General features: G+C 41.2%; 1 protein-coding gene across 3 annotated transcripts in view; it reads right to left on the bottom strand.

Moving 5' to 3' along the window:
• ULK4 (unc-51 like kinase 4) overlaps nucleotides 1-22014 on the bottom strand; it is a 624778-nt gene that overhangs the window by 187295 nt on the left and 415469 nt on the right. For all 3 annotated transcript variants that reach the window (XM_074272175.1, XM_074272174.1, XM_074272171.1), the window contains exon 34: nucleotides 21598-21696. In XM_074272175.1, the coding sequence (XP_074128276.1) occupies nucleotides 21598-21696 (99 nt within the window). The remainder of the gene's footprint in view (nucleotides 1-21597; nucleotides 21697-22014) is intronic.

Genomic DNA, 22014 nt, shown 5'->3' on the forward strand with positions numbered 1-22014 from the left:
CATAATTTAAATTAATTCAAAACCTTTTAGGAATAAAACTCATACTAAAGTAGATACTAAAGTTCTCATTCGGAACTGGGAAATAATCGACATGTTGATTAACAGAAAACTAATTTAAGGCTTTACTCCAATAAAATGAGAAATCATTAGAGCTTCTTCCATTTACTATAGATAGTCCACCAATTGCTGGGATTGGGGTAAAAGAATTTTTAAAAAAAGATTGCCAACAGTCCAGCCTTTTACTGACCAATCATTCTAAACTTAGGGAGACCAGGTCCCTAGAAAATAAATACAGTCCATCATGGGATCCTCGTTTAAAGGACTTCCTTCTTGGCAGGGTCTCCTATAGAGCTTCTCTGCTGGCATTGACTTGAGAAGCAAAGATTACCTCCCTGCCCTGATGAGGTTTAGACCAGAGCTTTGGTGCAATTTAATTAGCTATAACTTTAACTCCCAAAGTCTTCTTTAAGTCTATTAATAAATTAATAAGTGACACTCACTTTCTCTAACCAATAGCATGTACGTATAAAAACCAGGGTGCTTTTGTCAGTCATTTACCTTCAGTAATTTGTTGATCCCAAAGTATATTTTTTCTTCATTCCATGTAATGTTCATGAACCGCGAGACATTGCAGGAAATGGGGCCATCTGAGCTGAAGTGGCAATTTTCACACTGATAGAGTCATTAGGACATCTAATTTTGGAGCTCCAATGAAATTGTCTGAATGGCCCCCAGGGTGCATTATTTCAACACATTAATGAGGTCATACATAAAGGGAGTTTATTACAATAAGAGATAGATGTTCATTAGATCAGTAATATGATTACCAAACATGATGTAAAGGAAAGGCCTCTGGGAGCCATCCATGAGATAATTTTGCAAACATTAAACAAAACAAAAAAGCAAAACAGCATTCTCAAAACTGCTAACTTTACTGCATGATAGTTATTAGTAAATATCCATACTACTAAATGAGACTCTTTAAAAAAATGATACATTGCTACAGTTTTTAGCATTCCAGACAAAATTATACACAAACAGGGAAGTTTGCTGCTCATTCTCATGGCCTTGAGATCTACCCAATTTGTCTGACTGATATTTGGGATGATATGCCTTCTGCCACAGAGCCTCTATACCATTAGACTGATGGGAAGAAGCTTGAGAACTAGACCTAAAAGTGCAAGACATCCAGATTCATACCGATACACGGATGTGAATAAAGGAAACATGGTAGGATTGAAACTAGACTCATTCCTTTGTTAAGCCTGTCATACACAGAATTAATGAATAACTTCGGGGGCATTGTTTTTGTTTTTTGTTGTTCTAAGGACCTTTCCTGTCTATTTTCTGTTCCTCGCTGGTTGATGCTTTCTGAGCTGACACTTCTGATGACCTCCAATACGACAAAATTCCACATATTTTTCTTCTGGCACACACTTAGGAGGCAGACATATTAAACACTAGAATTTATAAGCTAAAATGAGATCAGCGTGACCTTGAAGTTTAAAAGAATAGAAGAGCACACTCTCTGTTTTCCTTCAATATCTCAGGGATGATTTTTCCCCACTCCAGAAGAACTTGTGTGTATAAATTAAGATATATTTTGATCTGATTGGTAAAACACAAAACAAAACAAAAAACTATAAGATAGACATAGGGAAAATCACTTCTTCCTGAAGTTTCTTCCCTATAGGACTCTCGCTGTTGAAAGAAAAGGTTGTTCTACTCAAACTATTAGGGAAATGAAGCTTCTTCATGGCATGTAAAGCTTTCTCAATTGGAAGCCATCATGTGGGCCCCATTTTTACAGAGAATGCCTATCAGAAGTCTGCCATTTTCCTAAACTCAGTTTTATTAAAAACAAATCAGTATGTTAATGAAAGAGATGGCAATTGAATAAAGGATGCTATGAGGCTTTTCTCCCTGGCTAACACCCAAAACTTTCTAATAATCAGAGAATAAAGGTTAAATTTGGTCCATGTGCCAGCTATGAAACCAAGTCTTGTCACATTTGGCATTTGTCTTTCTCCCAGAGAAAACAGCATTTTCTCAACATCAAAAAAGATGATCAGAAAATGAAAAATTCAAATCACTTCAGGAGCCATTTCTCCAGATTCAGTATGTGTCCTACTCATTCAAAACGTTTGGATGTTTGATAAGATTTAAGACTTTTCACTTATCACTTTGTGTTGTGTAGACACAGCAATCTATATTTAGCCCTTGTGTGTTTGCAGAGTATGTCAGGACAAAGTGTTGTAAGTGGAATTGGTTATTAAACTACTTGTCAGAAAAAAAAATCTAGTATAAAATGTTTGATTTCTTATTCCTTGGAAGATAAACTATGGGAAATGCTGATCATTGGATTAAATAGTGAATTTTCTGTATTTGCAATGTTTCTGCATGACGGATTTTCTAATTATCTCTACTTCCATGTTCTAAAAGCCTTGTGGTTTTCATTTACATACAATTTGAGTTTCTTATGTTTGCTTCAAGTATGTCTTGAGTCATGAGCTAAATTATCAAAAAGTCATTAGTTTACAGTTTTCTAGTATTTACCCTGTCAAAAAATATAGATAAGCATTATTTTTCAGTCATTCAGCTGTGTCCAACTCTTCATTGATCCTGTGGACCATAACATGCCAATATTGTCTGTGGGGTTTGTTTGGCAAAAACACTGAAGTGGTTCGCCATTTTCTTCTCTAGTGGATCAAGGCGAAAGGTTAAGTACCTCATTCAGTGTCATGCAGCTAGCGAGCCTCTGAGGCTGGATTTGAACTCGTGTTGTCCTTTGAAATGTCCTTCTCTGGGACCTAATCTGTTGTCTCTGAGAGCACGTGACCAAATGAGAGAAGAATATCTTTGTGGCTGCCACATGCTCACTGCTGCCAAGAGTACCGATTCTTCTTCTCAGACATCTATGTTGGGAGGAACAAGATGTTCTTAGCACCTGGGTTAGTTATGGAAGTCTAACTCGTGTTTTTAGGTAGGACAAAGGCTGACTTTCATATTTCTGTGTGCTATAAGAGCCACAGAGTCAAGAAACATGGTACATTAAAAAAAAAAAAAAAGGTATTGATCCTATTATTTTGTGACTCTGTGTGTGGGAGCTTAAAGTCCCAAATGTGGAGGGAAAACAAAGCCCTCAATGTGAAATTCAGGAACAGAGCGTGAGAGATGGAAGAAGCCTTCAGAAGACATCAGGTTCATCTGACAGAAGAGGGAAATTAAGACAGCTAGGCAAACAGGAGACACATGGCTGGTGAGGGTCTGAACCCAGAAGAAAGTTCGGATCTCACATTGGGCTTTTCTTCTTCCTCTGTAAAACGAGGGGCTTGGGCTTGATGGCCTCCCAAGCCCCAGGGTTCTGGATCTTTCTGAGTCCAGTTGTAGAGAACTCCCAGCTATAATCCCAAAGGATGCTAAGGTCCTAAGCGGCGTTTGTGCCACAGCACCATACTGCCTTCTCTAACTCCAGGGAGCAGTGAGGAAGGAAAGAGAGAGTGGAGCAAAACTTGTGCTTATGGAGTCTCAGCAGCTTTACAAAAGTAGACTAGAGCTCCTTCTTAGTCCCCACAGAACAGAATTTTCTACTGACCTTTGGTTGAAGAATAGAAAAATAATAATTCTGTTGCTAATGAAATATTAAACATCCATACACATCCTGTGAATGTGGGCTGTTTAGAAAGTGGAGTGGTAGAAGAAAGAGCAATGGAATTGGAGGCAGAGGACCTGTCTTTCCTATTTACTTCCAGTGTGATCTTGGTCTCAATGACAAAGCCTTCCATGTAAGATCTCAGCTCCCTGAGCTAGCAGATATGATATTACAGAATGAGGGTGTTGGGCCAGATGAGCTAAGATACCTTCCAACTCTGAATTCAGTGAGCTGAAGACCATGAGGAATTCTGAACTGGGGAAGATGCAAAAGGAGCAGGGATATGAGAGAACATTTCATCTAATTCTCTCCCTTCCAATACACTTTGAAGAAGGGGAAACTGAGGCCCAGAGAAGTTAAATGATCTGCCCAGAAACACTGCTCATCCACGGAGGAGCCTGAACCCAGGTTTACATCTCCCTACCGGATTGTAGGTAGGGATTTTCTCCTCTACCATGTTGTCTCCTCCCTTTTCAGTCACCTTGGGATGGTCAACATTTAATGAAGTGAGAGATTTCCAGTTCTGATGACTCTCAGGCCTTGGAATCCTCGAATTTTAGAGCAGACCCCTTTGCTTGGTATGTTTCTTGTTATCTCTGAATGTGCTCAAAAGGCAGATGCTGCTCCACCCCACTTTGATTTTCTCCTCTATTATCCTAGCACAGAACACAATATCACACACACATCATGTTTTCTCCTAGAGGCCCTCTTGTCTGGGCTCACCAGGCAGGTGGTCCCTTTGTGCTTCTCTTGGCACATCATCCATCTGAGGAAGACAAACCACATTGGCAGTCGAACCTCCTCCTTTGGTTCCGTTTCCTCACGCTGAAAACTAGAGTCTCCAATGCTGTTATCAAGATAGGAAAGATTTCCTCCCACCAGTTACCCTTTGGATATAATCCACAAAGTCAGTGTATTGACTATCCTAGGTATACATTTGGAGAAGCAGGCACTGGTTTCCTATAAATGAAATTTACCCAATATTCTGGGAAGACGTAGTAGTGGAGAAAGCTGAAGTAATGTTCACCTAAGAATGATCCTCAGGGTCATGGTAGAGTATGTGGAAAACTTGTTCAGAACATATAGTAGTAATAATACATTACAAAGTATTTCATACAGATTGTCTTTGGGGATCTTTAATCAGGAAGAGATGAATTTAAATCCAGCTTCAGACTCTTATTAGATGTATGATTCTGGGCAAGTCACTTAACTGTTTTCTGCCTCAGTTTCTTCTTCTAAAAGATTTAGTGCTACAAGGTTACTATATCTTGCCTATTATGAGTAAGAAATCAGCTCATCTAGATGAATTCACACAGGCATAGTCCCTATAATTACCCTTCCAAACAGACAGACAGACAGACAGACAGACACACACACACACACACACACACACACACACACACACCTCCCCACCCTCTCCCCCACACATTCCAAGTCTAGCAGCTGAACATCATATGAATCAACTTTCCAAAAGCTGGAAGAACCCTCAGCTTACCTTAAAGTTACAGAAAATGAGAAGCTGTGTGAAACCGAAGAGACTGAAGGAAACCTGGCTGGATAATAACAATATCTAACTTTGAGGATTACTTTGAGGATAAAAATGAAGTAATAGTGGTAAAGTATTTAATATGATATCTGTCATATATTATGTGTTTAATAAATGCCTGTTAAGTCTAAATCTAAAAACAAAAAAACAAAAAAAAAAAAAACAACTTGACCTTTCCTGAAATTCTCTCTCTTAATTCCATTATTTTTCCCATGTTTCACACACACATGCTCTTTCCCTTTTCTATACCACTACCCCAAATTTTCCTCCTCTTTCCTTTCAGTTATAAGTGGGATATACTCCCTTGTTGTCTGATCCTCTGGGGAAGTGATCCCTAGGCTTGTTGTCTATAAGTTGCTCCAAGTCTTAACAACTCTGATACAGCCAGGCTGAGGTCAGGGGTGAAGTACACACTTTCTTAAGGATTCCTTGGGTGTGGAGAGAGAGGTGATCAAAAGAGGTACTCTAAGATGACAGAGAACCACAGGAGAAGGCACTCGGATACAGAGGGCCCGAGGGAAGCTGAGGAAGGGGACAGGAATGGGAACGGAAGGGGAGAGTGATGTGGCTGGTACAAGGCATTGGAGAGAGCTTCTGGGGAAAAGAGCAGAAAAATGAACTCAATAGAACCTACTTGGTAACTGAATTCCACTGGAGACCTTCAGACACAAGATAGCAGCCATCCTGGGCTTGCAATAAGCTTTGGGAGGACGGTCTTGATCATTAATTAAAGAGCGCTAAGTAAAGAGCTCCCTCCCCCTGCCAGGAAGCTTCCCCCAGAGCGCTTCGCAGAGCCTCTGGGGTGGAAAAGTGTGGACAAACGCAATGGACCCTGGCTGGGTACCGAGGAGCCACCAACAAGAACCGAAGACGGAGGCTTCTCAGACCAGAGCAGGGAGGACTCCGCCCTGAGCCTCCACCCCAGCCTCCAGGGATGGCCCTGCCGGGACCGGATGATGACTGTGAAGCCCAGGAGGGACATGATTTCTGTCCTGGAGGAAAAGGGACCAGATACATTGTTACTGTGCAGAGTTAGACTGTCACAGAGAAGGAAACAAGGGTGGCTAGGGAGCACCATAGTGCACGGAGGGCCGGCTGTGAGTCAGGTAGATCCCAGTGCAATATGGCGGCAGACACTAACTGTGGGACCCAAGCAACCGTGTGCCTTAGTTTCCTCATGTGTAAAATGGAGCAGGAGAAGGAAACGGCCTCTCCTCCAGTATCTCTGCTAAGAAAACCCCAAATGGAGTCACCAGAGTTGGACACAATTAGCTAAACAACCACCATGATAAAAACAGAAGAGAATGAAATATTCCTTTAAAGAAATGCTTCAGGGCAGCGAGGTGGTGCAGTGGATAGAGTCTGTCCTGAAGTCAGGAAGACCTGAGTTCAAATATGATCTCAGACACTTAACACTTCCTAGCTTTGTGACCCTGGACGACTCACTTAACCCCAATTGCCTCAGCCAAAAACAAAACAAAACAAAACAAAAACAACAACAACAACAACAAAAAAGAAATGCTTTAATACAGAAACAAAGAACTTAAAGAGGTGTACATTAGCTGATTTCAATCTCACAACAATTTTGTGAGGGAGGAAATAAGAGGTGTCCTCATCTCCATTTATTGATGAGGAAACTGAGGGTCAGAGTGATGAACATTTCCAAGGTCACGAGGTTAACAAGGCAGGGGTGAGATCTCCACGAATCTCCTAAAGCTGCTGTCGGGTTCAGATGAGATACTGTAGGTAGAACACTTTGCAACCTTTAATGTGCTCTACAAGTCTGCTGCTCGTGGTATTTTCGTTGCTATTATTTTTATTTTTGAATTAGAAAAAAATCGCACTGCCATTGGAGATCTTTGAAAAGCTATGGAGCATAGTAGAGAGGCTACAAGAGTGGAGAGGATCAAACATTTCAATTCTCAAAAAGAGTCAAAAGGATAGAATCTTCAAACTATGACCAATGACCAAACTATGGGCCAATAACGCCGATTTAAATGCCTGGAAATATTCTAAAACAAGTAGAGATGATTCTTATCTTGTGGGTCTTTAAACTTGTTTTTAAAATGTGTTGACAACTGTCTTTCAATGCAGTAGGTTTTCTTTGTAATTCTATGTATTTTATTTTATTCATTTAAAAACAGTCTAAGGAGGACCCCATAGACTCCAGATAGCCTTTTTATGTCATGGACCCCTTGGCAAAGAAGTGTTTTTCTAGAACATGTCATTAAAGAGGTGGCTAATGAGCATTTAGAAAGTGAAGCAGTAATCACAAAGGATCTGAATGACTTCATCATGAAAAAGTAATAACTTAATTTCCTGTTTTGCAAGTTAATTAATCTGGGCAAACCATTGCATTTCAGGAAACCATTTAACAAAGTCTAATACATATTATATCCACACAGTCAAGATGCCTATAAGAGCATAATACACTTGGGTGGACTTAGAAGGAATATAGAACGTGTCATGGACCTAATCTCACACACAATTGACCCTCTGGGTCCGAGTCCACTTGTAGCCTCATATCAAGTGTTTACTTTCCCATGAACAGACTTGTAGATTCTGTTAAGGTTTGTCATCAATGCCTCCAAATGCTAGAATCTTCCCTGGGGGAAGTAACAAGGGCCAGTGGCCAATCAATTCCATTCTCTGGTTGCAGAGGCTGGGAGTGCCTGTCTGTGCAGTCAGAAATCTCCTTCTCTCCATATTCCCCAAATCAAGATTCACCCTGGGGGAGACTGAAATGCCTTGGATCCCTACAATTGAGCAAATCCCAAACTACCAGGTATCCACACCCTCCAATTATTTAGGGATCCATTCCCCAAACACATCTACACTCACACTATGAGCTGACTCACTTTCCCTCAGGTTTCACACAATTGCGTCACCCCCCCCTCTCTCTCTCCACTTACACGACTGATCGCTCCAAGCACAACAGTGCCTTTCTACCCAAACTTCATCCATCACTCCCTTTGTACGCCCTCAAAGGTTAACACTGGCTATCCTGTCATCTTCAGCTCATAGAATCAATCTCTCTCTCCTTTCCAGACTCAGTACAAGCTCCATCTTCTAACCAAAGCCTTTCCTGATTTTCCCAAATGCTAATGCCCTCCCTCCAAACTATCTTAAATTTAATTACATATTTACAGAATCATCGAATTTGAGAAATGGGTGGGACCTCAGCAGCCATTTCATCTCATCCATTCACAAAAGAAATCTCTACTATAACATATTTGACCTGTGATCCACTTGCTTTAATGGATGGGGAACACAGCACTTCTAGAAGTAGATCCCTTTATTCAATGTATTCTGTACATGCTTAGTCCTGAGCTGTTGATTGGATTTCTAGTGATACAGTGGATAGAACACCCGACTTAAGAGTCAGGAGTACCTAAGTTTAAATATAGCCTCAGACACCAATTAGCTGTATGTAAATGACTCTGAACAAGTCACTTCAACCTATTTACCTCAGTTTCTTCATCTGTAAAATTAGCTGGAGAAGGAAATGTTAAACCACCCTAGTATCTTTGCCAAGAAAACCTGAAATGGAGTCAAGAAACAACTGAACAACTTATATTTGTACTTGCCTCTTCCATTAAAATATAGAGTTTATTTCATTCTTTGAAAATATATCTCTAGTACCTAATAAACAGCAGGTGCTTATTAAGTGATTTTTATTGACTAATGATGATGATGAAGAAATGATATGAGATATCCAGAAAAACTGTTAACATGGATATTGTTTATTGATATTGGAAAACTAACAAAGTGAGAGGAGAAAAACTAAAAAATGTGGTTAGGCTGCATAAAAGTAACACTAATTATAGTCATTTCTGTGAACTGCTACCTAATTACCATGTAGCTCAATAATGATTATGTGTATCATTAAATGTCAGATTAGCTGCTATAATTTTTATTTGATTACAGCTGTAAACTCTATACATGTGCATTCTGCCTTCATAGTTTGTTGCTAATGGAACCTGGTCTCCCACTCTCTTATGACTTTAAAATATTCAGGAGGACACCACATAACACCCTTCCAGATAAACACAAGTAGGTCTGTCCTTTTTTGTGGTGAGATCAATGAAGATGTGCTCCTGGTGAATCTTAGAAATTAGTCCCATGAAAACAAGGCAGCAAGAGCAGCCCCAGTCTTGTTGCCGACTGGAGGTCCTTCTGCTACTCAGTGGATTAGGTGGTTTGGAAATCAAAGTAAACAAAACAGCCTTAAATCTCCTTTGAACAGAAGAAAAGACCATTGGGAATCACAACCACCAGCAAGAGCACACATGACCAGATGAATGAAGAGTGGGCCTTGAGACTGGATCACAGATCTTGAGCTGATATGCCCTCAGAGACCATCAATCCAAGTTTTAGAGATGAGGACATAGGGACAAAAGCAGGTGAATGAAATTATCATGGTCACACAAGGGGGTCTTAAGGCAGTTCCTGTGTCTCCAAATCCAGTGGATTCTGTTATGTTACCTCAGAGAAAGATGAAGATGAGGTCTCACAATATGTAAGTCTTTACAAGCTGGCCTAAATTTGATATGAAAGACCTTGACTTTCTTTTTTTTTTATTATAACTTTTTATTGACAGAATATATGCATGGGTAATTTTTTACAACATTATCCCTTGCACTCACTTCTGTTCCAATTTTTCTCTTAGAGCTTGACTTTCTTGTCAATGAATGTCTCTCTCTAGCTTGAAGCAAGAGGAGTGCTAGGTGGGTACAATGACACTTCAAGAGCTCATGACTTCTTGTATCTGCATTCATTATCAATGGTACCTTTTTTACTCTTTCAGAGGAATGACTGTGAACTTTACATGACTCTACCCTATTTTATTCTGTTATCAGAGAATGTATGGTCCTATTCCTGGCTCTTACCAATCGCCAATCCAATGGATCTTGCTCCACCAAGGAAAAAAGTAAAGGGAGAGAAATAAGCATTTATATAGCACCGACTATGTGCCAGGAACTTTACAAATGTCTCATTTGATTCTTGCAACAACCCTGGTAGTTACTATTATTATCCCCATTTTAGAGAGGAGAGAACTGATGTTCATCAAAAGACTGTTATCATACCTAAGATCAAAATATTAGATTTACACAGCTCACTAAATGCTTGAGGTTAAATCTGAACTCAGGTCTTGCTGACTTTAGGTCTATCACTCTTTCCTCTAGTTGCCCAAAGAACACTGAAAGCATGGTTTGGAGTTGCAAGACAGAAAGAGACGTGGAACAGCAAGAGATCTATAATCAGATAAGGGCATTTTAAAATTCAAGAACATGGAAGAAAAACATTTGTGAATGATAGCAAGATCAAGATGTGATCATCTCTGTGTATAACGGAAGCTGAATAGAGGACGAGGAAATGAGTAAATTGAGAAATTGGGAGTTAGGGCAGTGGAGAGAATAGGTACACTGAAGTCTTTTAGTATGAGGAGGGCAAGGGTTGGGGCAAAAAATCTGTTAACCAGGAACTGAATTCATTGAGGAAGGATGGAGAGAGTCCTAGAGATTGATAGACAACAGCCATCAGAATCTTGATTGAATGAGAAAAGTGGAGTGAATGAAACTCCAAGAAGGATGGGTTAGGGTTGTGGGTTAGAGCAAAGAAATGACAGTTTACCAAACATATTCCAACTCCTCCACTGACAGTGAGTCGGTGCAGCAAAGTATGATCAAGGAAGTTGGGTCATCAGGAAGGTCCGGGTCTCAGGGAGTGCAACGAGATAGTGAGAACAAGAAATGAAAAGGTTTAAGATGAAAGCAAGTTTGTCACAGATGGAGGAAGTATTCATGAAAGCACAGTGAAAAGTTTTAGAATGGGATGTTAGTGGAATCGGGTTGAGGAGTGCAGAAGTAACAGAAGGATAGAAAACAAAGGAAGAACAATGGCAGCTCCGGGTTCAGAATCACTGCCAAGGGGAGCATGATGTGTGAGTGTGTTAATCACTGAGGAATGATTTCAGATAAATTATCATTATCTATAGAGACTAAGCCTTGGGAGGGAATTACCCCAGAACATCAGATCATTGTGTTTACCTGGGAAACAAAAGAAGAGGAGATTATGGGGAGAGGAAAGGAGGAATGGGCACCAGGGACAATTCAAGGTTAGGGAAAGCTAGAAAGACTAACAAGTATAGTGGAGAGAAAGCCAGGAAGTCTTCTTCAGGAGGCATAGAAGAGGTTTTTCTCATTTCAAGACTCTTTCCAACACACTATTATAGTTTTCCATGGCTCTCTCCACCTGAAGCCAAGTCTTCCTTCACCTCCTAATCCCCATCTTCAATTCATGTTAGTTTTCACACAGCAGGTTCGTCATCCTTAACTGAAACTAGGTTCTCATGTCTTGATCTTAGGTATGATGGCGGATTGCACAGACATCAGTTACTAAGAGAAAGCTGGTTATATTTGTTTATTCTTTGCAAAACTGCATTCTGAAGGGCTGAAATGCTCAGTAATTCTCCGTATTTCTGTCATGATACATGTGGGGTTGGTCTCTTCAGGGCTCCGTGGTAAGAGATGATGCTATGAAGATTACCTTGTCAACAGCTCTCAGCAGTAAGACATTTTCAGAATACTTGGGGAAGAACAGCTTTTGATGAAGTTTCAAGAGATTCCCTTCCTCTTGAGTCTAGTCAACTAATTTCATGGATATTTCTGTGAGTCTGAGCTGAGTTTGCTTAGTAAAATAAACCAGGGTTCCTAAAACAGGTGTTTCTACCCTGGATTTCACCATTGATAATAAAAGTTTTCATGTGACTTAAGAGAAAGACTCCAGTTCAGTTTTAAATCTGAAGCATGGAAAGGAAGAAGAATACTGTTGTTTTACCTATAAACTAATTTGTTCTGTGAATCAACAGAGAAAGACATAACTGAATTGAGTTCTTCACAATTTTAAAGCTATTTTTCTGGTCAAAATTATACTTTATTGGTCAAGCCCTTAAAGCTGAGAAACAGTATTTTATATGCAACTGTCATGTAGATAACAAGGAAGAGGCAATAAGTGTGTGGGCTGTATAGTTCCAGGGTCCTGCTAGCCTCTGATCAGTATGCATCAAGCAAAAACTCTGAAACTCTGCTGTTTTATAATACTTATGGTTCATGCTCTTGGGTGTCTGCAAGTGTATAACTACACAATTGATCATCAAGAAAGCCTCCTAAAAGCTTATCTGTAAGAAAAATGTCAAGAAGACTGGATAGAAAACTGACTGAACTAAGGGAATTCTGTAACAGCACCAGGAGGAAAGTGGAGTGGGTCTGCATCTTTGTGGATGGATATGAAGAACAGTACTTTATTAAGGCAGCCCAGAGTATTAGAGGAAGGCAAAGATAGTAGAGGTCAATATTTTCTAAACAAATGAGTGAAAAGCATTAAATCCTGGGATGAGTATTTATGAAGCTAAATGCAGGAAAAGCCAATATAGGCCAGGAAAGCAGAGGGGTAAGAGGAGGAAGGGGAGCTCAGCTGTCCCCTTTGTCTCCACAAGGCAAAGAAAACAGACTTGAATGGGATGGCCAAGAAAAAGTTAAAGAGCTATTTTTCCAGCCTGGATCAGCATGAGGAGGCAGAGAGAGGCTCCCTAGGGGATGGAGGTCCAACTAGTAACACATGGGCCATTCCCACACAAGAAATGACAAAAGACCGAGGTGGTCCACCAGGGAAAGGAGAGTTGGTACAGCCAAGAAGAGGAGCCCAGTATTGCGCAGGATGTGAGAACAGAGAGACAGTGAGCAAACCATTCTGGAAGCTTTGGAAGCCTGCAGACCAGACTGAGCTGACCCTGAGAACCTGAAATCATACAACACTCAATACTCTACCAAAATGGCAGGAGGAACCAAGAGGATAAATGTTCAGCCAAGACTGACTCTAAAAGTGTCCAGGAAGAAGGCTGGAAAAATAAGCCAAGTGTCTAATCCAAAGAGTTATTAACTCAAGAATCAATCTGGGAAGGAGCAATTCCAGAACTTTTACAAGCAAAATCCCAAAGGAAAACATAGTCTGGTGCAATAGAACTTCTGGAAGAGAACATTCTCATTTTACAGAAGAGGAAACCGAGATCTGCATAGATATAGTGTCTAAGTCACCATGGTGATAAATGGCAGAACAGAATCTGACCCAGACCCTCTGGTTCCATCCAAACCCAAAGCCCATTTCCAGCATATAACTTTCCCACTAAGACTAAGGCAACATAGTTTGGATAAATCACACTGCCTAGTAAGGCCAGGATGAGAGCCTGAGCTCCCACATAGGCCAGGTAGGTTTCTTTATTCCCCAGCTCAAAGCTTTTGCACACATGCCGTTCACCAGAAGGGGCACCAGGCACTTGGAAGCATCACTTCCTGTCCCTCATCACAACTTTCTGATGTCGTAATATGAGGCATGAAGATAATTTTCATATTCAGTGGCTTTTATGTTCTAATTTCAGAGACAATTAGAGGGAAAGACTTTTAATATTAGGCCATGAACCTAAATAACTCACCTTCAAAGTTAGATTAAATACTTAGCAAAATTATTTAGAATATGTGAGAGATGACATATCATTTCACAGAAAAAGCTCCAAGCCTCTAATTTATTGAAAGAAAATGGAAGATAAATGAAAATTAATTTTCCCCACATTTATTGACTCAATTTGGCAACCAAATTCCCTTTTTTTTTTTTTTTTTTTTTTTGCTCTAAAATATTTCCACTCTCAATTGTGATTCAATAAGAGAGTGAAATCATTGACAAAAGCCAAACGGTGGTGAGCTAATGGAGAATTGAAGAGCAAAGAATATTTGGTTCAAGCAAGGGTTAACATTTAAGTACATGTTGTGGAGATCAGAGAAGGAGTAGGGTGAAGTCATTTTTTTTTCTTGAATAAGGAGGAAATGATCAAGAAGAAATAATAACATATGACTGAAGAAAAAGAAAAAGACAAACAAAACTGACTAAATACTATCCTCTGACACAAAATCTGCAAAAATGACAGCAAAAAGAGACCTAAGAAAACTCTCTTGGGTTGCAGAAGCAGTAGAAATCAAGGCAGGGTGACCAATGTAGAATTCCCTCTACCTTTATGCACAGATTCATGGGATAGAGGGGCTTTCTTGTGGTGGGATTTAGAGTAGGTTCTTCATCTGCCTGGGCCTTCACTTTCTTATTTGTAAACTAATGTGCTTGGATTGACTAATCCAAACACTAAGGTCTCTTCTTGTACTAACAATCTGTGACTCTGTGAATATTACTTGAGACAGCTATTAATGAACCCCCCCTCCCAATCCAATATCTTCCCTTTTGTTATTTTCACCATGACTTCATTTTTTCATTTGTATCCGCAATAACCATCATAGGATCTGGCATATAGTAGATGCTTACTAAATGCTTAATAATTATTAATAATACAAAAAAACCTTTTAGCTAATTCCAAAAATAGGGGGTCTTATGAGATTACTCTGGCATAGAAGAAAGAGGGAGAAATTGAAACTAGGTCCCATTCTGCCATGAGCCACAATTCAGAGGAGCTTAGGTAGTTGGCCTCTTCTAGAAATCTGAGAACAATTCTTTTTTCTTTTCTTTTTCTTTTTGTGTTTGTGGGAATGAGGGAAAAGTAGGCTATAATTCATGCATTAATTATCTGGTAATAAAAAAATATCCCAATGGTATAGCTTGACTTCTAATTTCCTCTTCCTTAGAGAGCTCAAGGAAATATAATATTTAGGTCAAAACAATTATCTTGGTATATTTTTTCTTCAGGGGCCATGGTCCACCTATTTACCCTAAATTTTTCAGGTCTTGCACAAATATCTCAGCATAAAACACATACTATGCCTATTACAAATGCAGCTAATAATTTGCAAGTAAATAGGTTTCAAGTTTTTTTTTAGAATAATCATTTTTTATTTTCATAGAATTATATTCCTGGAAGAATTTTTAAGAGTCCAACTAGCTTATTTCTCTTCCCTTAGGCAGGATTCCACCAAAATCATCCTAGATAAATGAAAACTAAGGATTGCCTTTCCCTCTCCTCCCCCACCTTCACATTGTGCCTCTTCTAGTTTTTAACAATCTTAGTAAAATTTATCTTTTGCATTCATATGCCCCAGTTAGGCTCCCAATAGGCTTATTACAATTTTTCTTTAACACAGATGTAGCCATAAATATTTGGCGCTCTGTGCAACATAGGAAGTATACCAAAGTTCTCTCCCCTGATCATTTTAATTAATTCAATGATGATACATAATGCAGATTACTCAAATGAGGTATTTTGTGAAGCCATTGGAATCTTAATATAAGAGATGATCTGAAAAAGAGTCAATCCCAGAGATGCATTTTCTCCAAGTATTAGGTGGTCTTATTGGGTGGTTTCTCCCATAACACCATTCTACTAATACAAACATTAGAGATAACATTATAATGAGATTTCAGAGGGATGCTCTGTGGAACAGGTGTATTATCAGCACATTTTGAGGGAAAGGGTAATAAAGGAATGAGGATAGACATTATGGGAAGACAACTTGGAACCAGTTTAAGGGGATTTACATTCCCAGCTCTGTGTGATCAGGAGCAATTTATTTAACCTCTCAGCACCTCAGTCTTCTCATCTGTGAAATGAGGACGATAATCCTAGCATTGCCTACATCACAGTGTTGTGTTGTGCAAAAAGAATTCTGTGAAACTTAAATTACCGTATAAAAGGACTTGCATCTACTTTCCAAGAAAAATAGTGTGGCACAGTGGAAATTTATGGAGCCCTGGTTAACTGGGCTCAGAATAGGTCCATATTTGGACAAGAGGACAAGAATGGACAGACTGCTTTGGTGGAAAAAATGCAATTTTATTAAGGATCATAAATGTATTCCTGTATGTTACAACCAATATTTTTTTGGGTGATACTGTACGACTAAGTTATGAAACAGTAAAATTTCTGAGGAATTCAACTTAAGAGTCATTCAAAAGAAAATGGAAAGGCACAGGGCAGATGTGAACAAGCTGCAACAAGTTGTTATTGCAATTGTGTCATTTCAGACATGTCTGATTCTTTGTAACCTCATTTGGGGTTTTCTTGACAAAGACGTTGGATGGGTTTACCCTTTCCTTCTCCTGTTCATTTTACAGATGAGGAAACTGAGGCAAACAGGGTAAAGTGACTTGCCCAGGGTTAGACAGTGAGGAAATGTATCAGGGTGGATTTGAACTCAGGGAGATGAATCTTCCTGACTCAGGGGCAGGTACAGTATGAACTGCCATCACTTAGCTGCCCTTGCAACACATTACAAACAAGGATTTGGGAAGGAAGCGTGATGTCCACAAAGACATGATGATAGAGAAAGATGAGTCCTGTGACAATAGCCAGGGATAACCGATGGACAATCAGTGTACTTGATTGGTTTGCTCAGGATGTCAGAACTTGAGAAAGATCCTTGAAACATTACACGAATGCTCCCTGGCAACCAAACAGGAGGACAAGGGCATAAGTCACAGGGAATCCAATCTAATGCCAAATCTCATTATTTCTGCCTTCACAATATACAGCCCATTTGCCACTTCCTCTTCACTCATATCACTGTCGTCCTGGAGCAAATCCTCATCACCTCCTACCTGGACTGTTACCTGCTTTGGTCTCCTTACCACACAGCTTTCAAAGGAATCTTCCTAAAGTACAGATATGAACATATCAGTCCCTTTCTCAATAAAGTCCCTATTACCATGATCAACTAAAAAGGTTCAAATAAAACCTAATTCCTTCTTATTTCTCTATTCTTCTTACATATTATTCCCCTATACATTCTCTATGATCCAGGGATACTGATCTTCTTGTTCCTAATTCCTCACATAAGATACTCCACCTCCTGACTCTAGCCACTTTCGCTGGCTGTCCCCTTGCCTGGAATTCTGATTCTTCATCTTGGCCTTCTGGGCTCCTTGGCTTCCTCTAATACTCAGTCGAAATCTGCCCTTTTGCAAGAGGCCTTTTCTAGTCTTCTCCCCCTCCCTCAGATGCCTTCCCTCCAAGGTTCTCGCTCCTAAATACTATATTTAGGACATCTCCAAAGTTTTAATGTAGTTAAAACTATAGTAAGATTTTTGAGATGCTAAATTCTTTGAACATTGTCTTCCACATTAGAATGTGTGCTCTTTGAGGTCAAGGGCCATGTTTTTCCCTTTCTTTGCCAATGTTTAGCACATAATAAGCTTTTCTTAAATTAATGTTCATCAATTGACTAACAGGATGGGTTAGCGTGAATGAATTACAATCTGCATGGTAGGAGACAGTACCCACAATGATGAGATCACAGATCCACTGGAGTATGTGAGCATCATATTGATAGTAACCATTATTTTCTGATTTCAGAAAAACATAGATGTTAGGATTCTTTCAAGGTGCTAAGTCACTGGAATGGATATAATTCTCTAATTTAGCATGGTACTTAACAATTCTCTAGTTCAGTAATGTATTTACTAGAATTTCATGAGATTCACACCTTTAAGAGAGCATACTTTTAAGGAGCTTCCACAAGCTCACTCTCTGGGAGGAGACTGACAACTAGGATTGACTTCTGGGAAACCCACAATTGCACACTCTTGGAGGCAGAGTCAGATTGATTCCCACTTTGACTTTTGTGCTGGCTGGAGACATTGGGAAGACAAGAGGCCGGAGACATTCCAGCAAGAGCTCTTGGGAACCAAAGATAGAGGAAGGCCTCCAGAAAGCTAGCTGAGCCCCAAGTGAAGGAGACAAGACTTGAAGGAGAAAATAAAGGATGTGGATTTAAGATTTGGAAAAAGACAGTAAAGGACTTTAACTCCTGGCTGCATTTTGGGATTATTGAACTGAACTGAAACTAAGGCTGTCTCCAGAAGCTCCCCAAGAGACCTCCTCCCAGAGAACAATTATAATTTAGAGAAACAGAACATTACACATAGAGTAAATTGTCAAGGGAAGAATGCAAAGACTAACATGGGAAAGGCAAAGGTATGAAGAGAATGGGTTGGGAAAAGGCCTTCTTGCAAAGTAGAATCTCCAGTGAAGGTGTTATTCAAGATGAACAGAACAGCTCTTGAGCAGACAGGGCTGAGTGAAGGTACCAGAGAAAACATTGATTACCTGTAATGAGCCAACCTAGCTGGGCTGGGGATGACCGGGATTCTGCCTTTGTGTCCCCTGCCCAATGGCCTGAACATCATCCCTAGATGTTTAATACATGTTTGTTAAAAATGAGTAGAATACAGAAGGTGAAAGCGTGTTTTTAACTGTCAGTTGGGTCAGGCCCGGATTCATCTTGCATATTTTGCTGAATTCAACAAAACCTCTCATACTGGAAAATGGAAGAAGGAAAAATCATTAGCAAAGGAGTTAAGAATCATAAACCGGTTCTAATTCTGATTACAATTAGCTCTGTGACATTTGACAAGGGTCACGACATGGAAAGAGCAACAGATCTGAAGCCAAAAGACCTGGGTTCTCAGGAGAACATTGTACACAGAAACAGCCACATGGTGCGATGATCCACTTTCACAGACTTAGCTCTTCTCAGCTATCCTGAATTGTCTAAGGCAGGGGTTCTCAAACTGCGACCAGAGGGCCAGATGTGGCCCTCTGAGGACGTTTATGCGGCCCTCCGGGTTATGGCCAATGGGCTGAGGGGCGGGGACAGCGTGAGTTTTTGTTTTTACTACAGTCCGGCGCTCCCACAGCCTGAGGGACAATGAACTGGTCCCTATTTAAAAAGTTTGAGGACCACTGGACTGTAAGGCAATTCCAAAAGATTTAGGATGGAAAGTGCTGTCTGTGTTTAGAGAAAGAACTATGGAGTCTGAATGCAGAGGGCAGCGCGCTATTTTCAGTTTTGGTTTTTTCTTTCTTCCTTTTGTTCTGATCCCTCTTTTACAACATGACTCATATGGAAATACGTTTGATATGATTGTACATGTATAACCTATGTCACATTGCTTGCTGTCTTGGAGAGGGGAGAAGAAAGGAAGGAGGAAGAAAAATTTAGAACTCAAAACCTTACAAAAATGAATGCTAATATATTGGATTACTGGCCATCTAGGGGAGGGGAGGGAAAAATTAGTTAATACAAGGTTTTGTAAAGGGGAATGTTAAAAATGATCCATGTACATAGTTTGAAAATAAAAAAAAACAACTTTAATTAAAAAAAAAAGGATGTTGAAAACTACCTCTACATGTAACTGGAAAGTGACCTTGGGCAAACTACCCAAACCCTCCGAGTGTGAAAGGACTGGACCATCTCCAAGTTCTTTTCTGGCTCTACATACGTGAACCTAAGACATGTCAGTCCTCATGCGAGTCCTCCGAGTTTCTCCCTTGTACACCGAGGCAACCGGCCGAGAAGGCTTCCAAAGCGCCCTTCGGAGGCCCGGGTCTGAGGGGGTCTGGCCCCCGCTGGCAGCTCTGCAAGGCCGGCCGGAGCCCGGAGCGTGCTGCCGGGCGGCCGAAGGGCCCGCGAGGCCCCCCATCCTGTGCTGGGGTGGCCGCGGGGCCAGTCTGACAGACAGCCCTGTCCCGCAGAGACGCGGCCTCCGCTCCAGGCTCCACCTCCGAACCCAGGGCAGCACACGCTCCGCTCTCGGGCAGGGAATCCCATCTCGGTCCCAGGTGCCCGCTCCGTGCCAGATCTCTCCCCACTAATGGCCTGTCACGGTTGTTAGGTTTACAGGCACTTGCTCAACAAACAATTCCGAAAAGCCCGAATCTGCGGCGGGAGAACGGAGGGGCAGCCTCCCGGCCCTCGCCCAATCACTCCAAGGATGTAATTAAACAGGGTAATCAGGGTAACTATTACACACACTGTAATCAAACCGAGGCTCATCAAAGGCTGCGGGTCCTGGCAGAAGGGAGGGTGTCTTAATCAGCTACATCTCTTAATTAAGTCTCTTAAGAAACTGACATAACTCCAGAAAAGGGGGAAGAAAAGGACTCCTTCCCTTCCCCTTCTGGAAAGGGAAAGCTCCGGGAGGCGAAGTGGAGGCGGTCCTTCTTCCCGTTTCATGTTGTCCTGGAGGCAAGAGCGAGAAAGCCCCTTCCGGCTCAGGCTGGGGCGGGACGCAGCACGTGCTCCCTCAGGCGCTGCTTCCGAGGACACAGCTACAATGTATCCACTGCAGAACACCTCCCGTGCTCCCCGGCCCCATTAAACCAGGGACTTCCCGTCTCAAACACTTCACTTCGAGGAGAGCTCGTCTCCTTCGGGCACCCGTAACCCTTTCCGTTTAAACTCCCGGGGAGATGGTGCAGGGGGTTCCTGTTTTCTCCTTCCATCATCAGAGGTGAGAGATCCCACAATGTGGACGCCATGATAAGCCCTAATGGAGAATTCCCCATGGAGGCGAACTGGAGCACGCTGGTGACCCCAAAAAGGATCACGAGGTCAACTGTACCTTAAATTTAAAAACTTTTAAAGCCTTCAATAGGGGACAGCTGTGGTTTAGGGTCTGTAAATATAGGTGAAGGTTTTCTAAAAATGAGGTCGTTTCTGCGGAGCCAGGCCGTGGAGCGCGGTGGGGGCAGAACCGGCAAGACAGGCTGCGGATCCCTGCCAGAACCCCCAGAGACCGGCTCCAGGACGCTCACTGGCTCTCAGTCACAACGCGTAACTACACTGCGCGAAGGCGTTCCCTCACCAGGATTTCCATACAACAAAAAGCACCAGCCTGGATCCAAAAAGTCTGGAAGCCACCGGATTCTTACTTATTTCAATCTTCACCTTCCCGGAGGCGTCGTCTTCTTCTCAGGGTCACTGGATATGGCCGCCGCCCCACTGGCTGCTCTTTGTTCCCCCTAGGCTGCGCTCCTAACTCTTCACTGTGCCCACGTCTCCCACCCCAGTGGGCGCTTTTTCTGTGGCTTGTGTTTGTCTCCTGAGCGCTCGGCACAGTGCCCGCACCCAGGAAGTGCCCAGTGGTCATTACTTGGCTAACAGGATATGCTCTGAGACGCTTTCCGATTGTAGTTATACAACGATAACCTCAATGGCTTTAAAATACTTCAGAATTGTAGGGTTTGCTGAGGAGAATTTCAGAGAGTCCCTAAGAGCTTGTGAGCCTGCCTTCTGCCCTGCTGCTGCCTCCTAAAGACTCTCAGTTGCCTCCATCCAGATGTAGATGGAGTGCCTCTCTCTCAATTACAATGCGAGCTCACCCAGAGCAAGGACTCATTTTTCTTTCCTATCAGCAATGGCGAAGTGCTTGGCACCCAGTACGTATTTAATAAAAGCTTTTCTATTCATTATTTATCCTTAGAACAAACCTTAATAGAACTTAGTTTTGACTTAAGTTCAAAAGAAAAGATAAACCCAACACTGAAGCCCATGGGATGAAAAATATATTCAAATAATTTCAACACGAGTAATATTCACAAGGGTTCTAGGGGAAAATAAGTTCTTACCAGTTGGATAAGCAAGCTAGTTAGATCTGTCAGAGGTTTGTTGATAAGCAAAAGGTCTTCAGCAGCCTGAGTATGCTCTCCTGTAGCATTCTTCTGGGCCTTCAATGAGAGAGAGAAAAAGAAATGGTCACTTTGTCACACACTCAGAAGTAAGCAGTGGTGAATGGGGAACAAAAAATTCAGAAGGATGATAATCATTCTTAGGAGCAAGTAAAGAGTAGCTATGAGTAAACTGTTTTTATCCATTGTACCCAGGAGAATAAGTAAAAGAAAATGTAAGTATTCATTCATTCATTCATTTATTTATTTATTTTTGCTGAGGCAATTGGGGTTAAGTGACTGGCCCAGGATCACACAGCTAGGATGCGTTAAATGTCAGAGGCAGGATTTGAACTCAAGTCCTCCTGACTTCGAGGC

The sequence above is a fragment of the Sminthopsis crassicaudata genome, chromosome 5, assembly GCF_048593235.1.
Source record: "Sminthopsis crassicaudata isolate SCR6 chromosome 5, ASM4859323v1, whole genome shotgun sequence".
Classification (NCBI taxonomy): domain Eukaryota; kingdom Metazoa; phylum Chordata; class Mammalia; order Dasyuromorphia; family Dasyuridae; genus Sminthopsis; species Sminthopsis crassicaudata.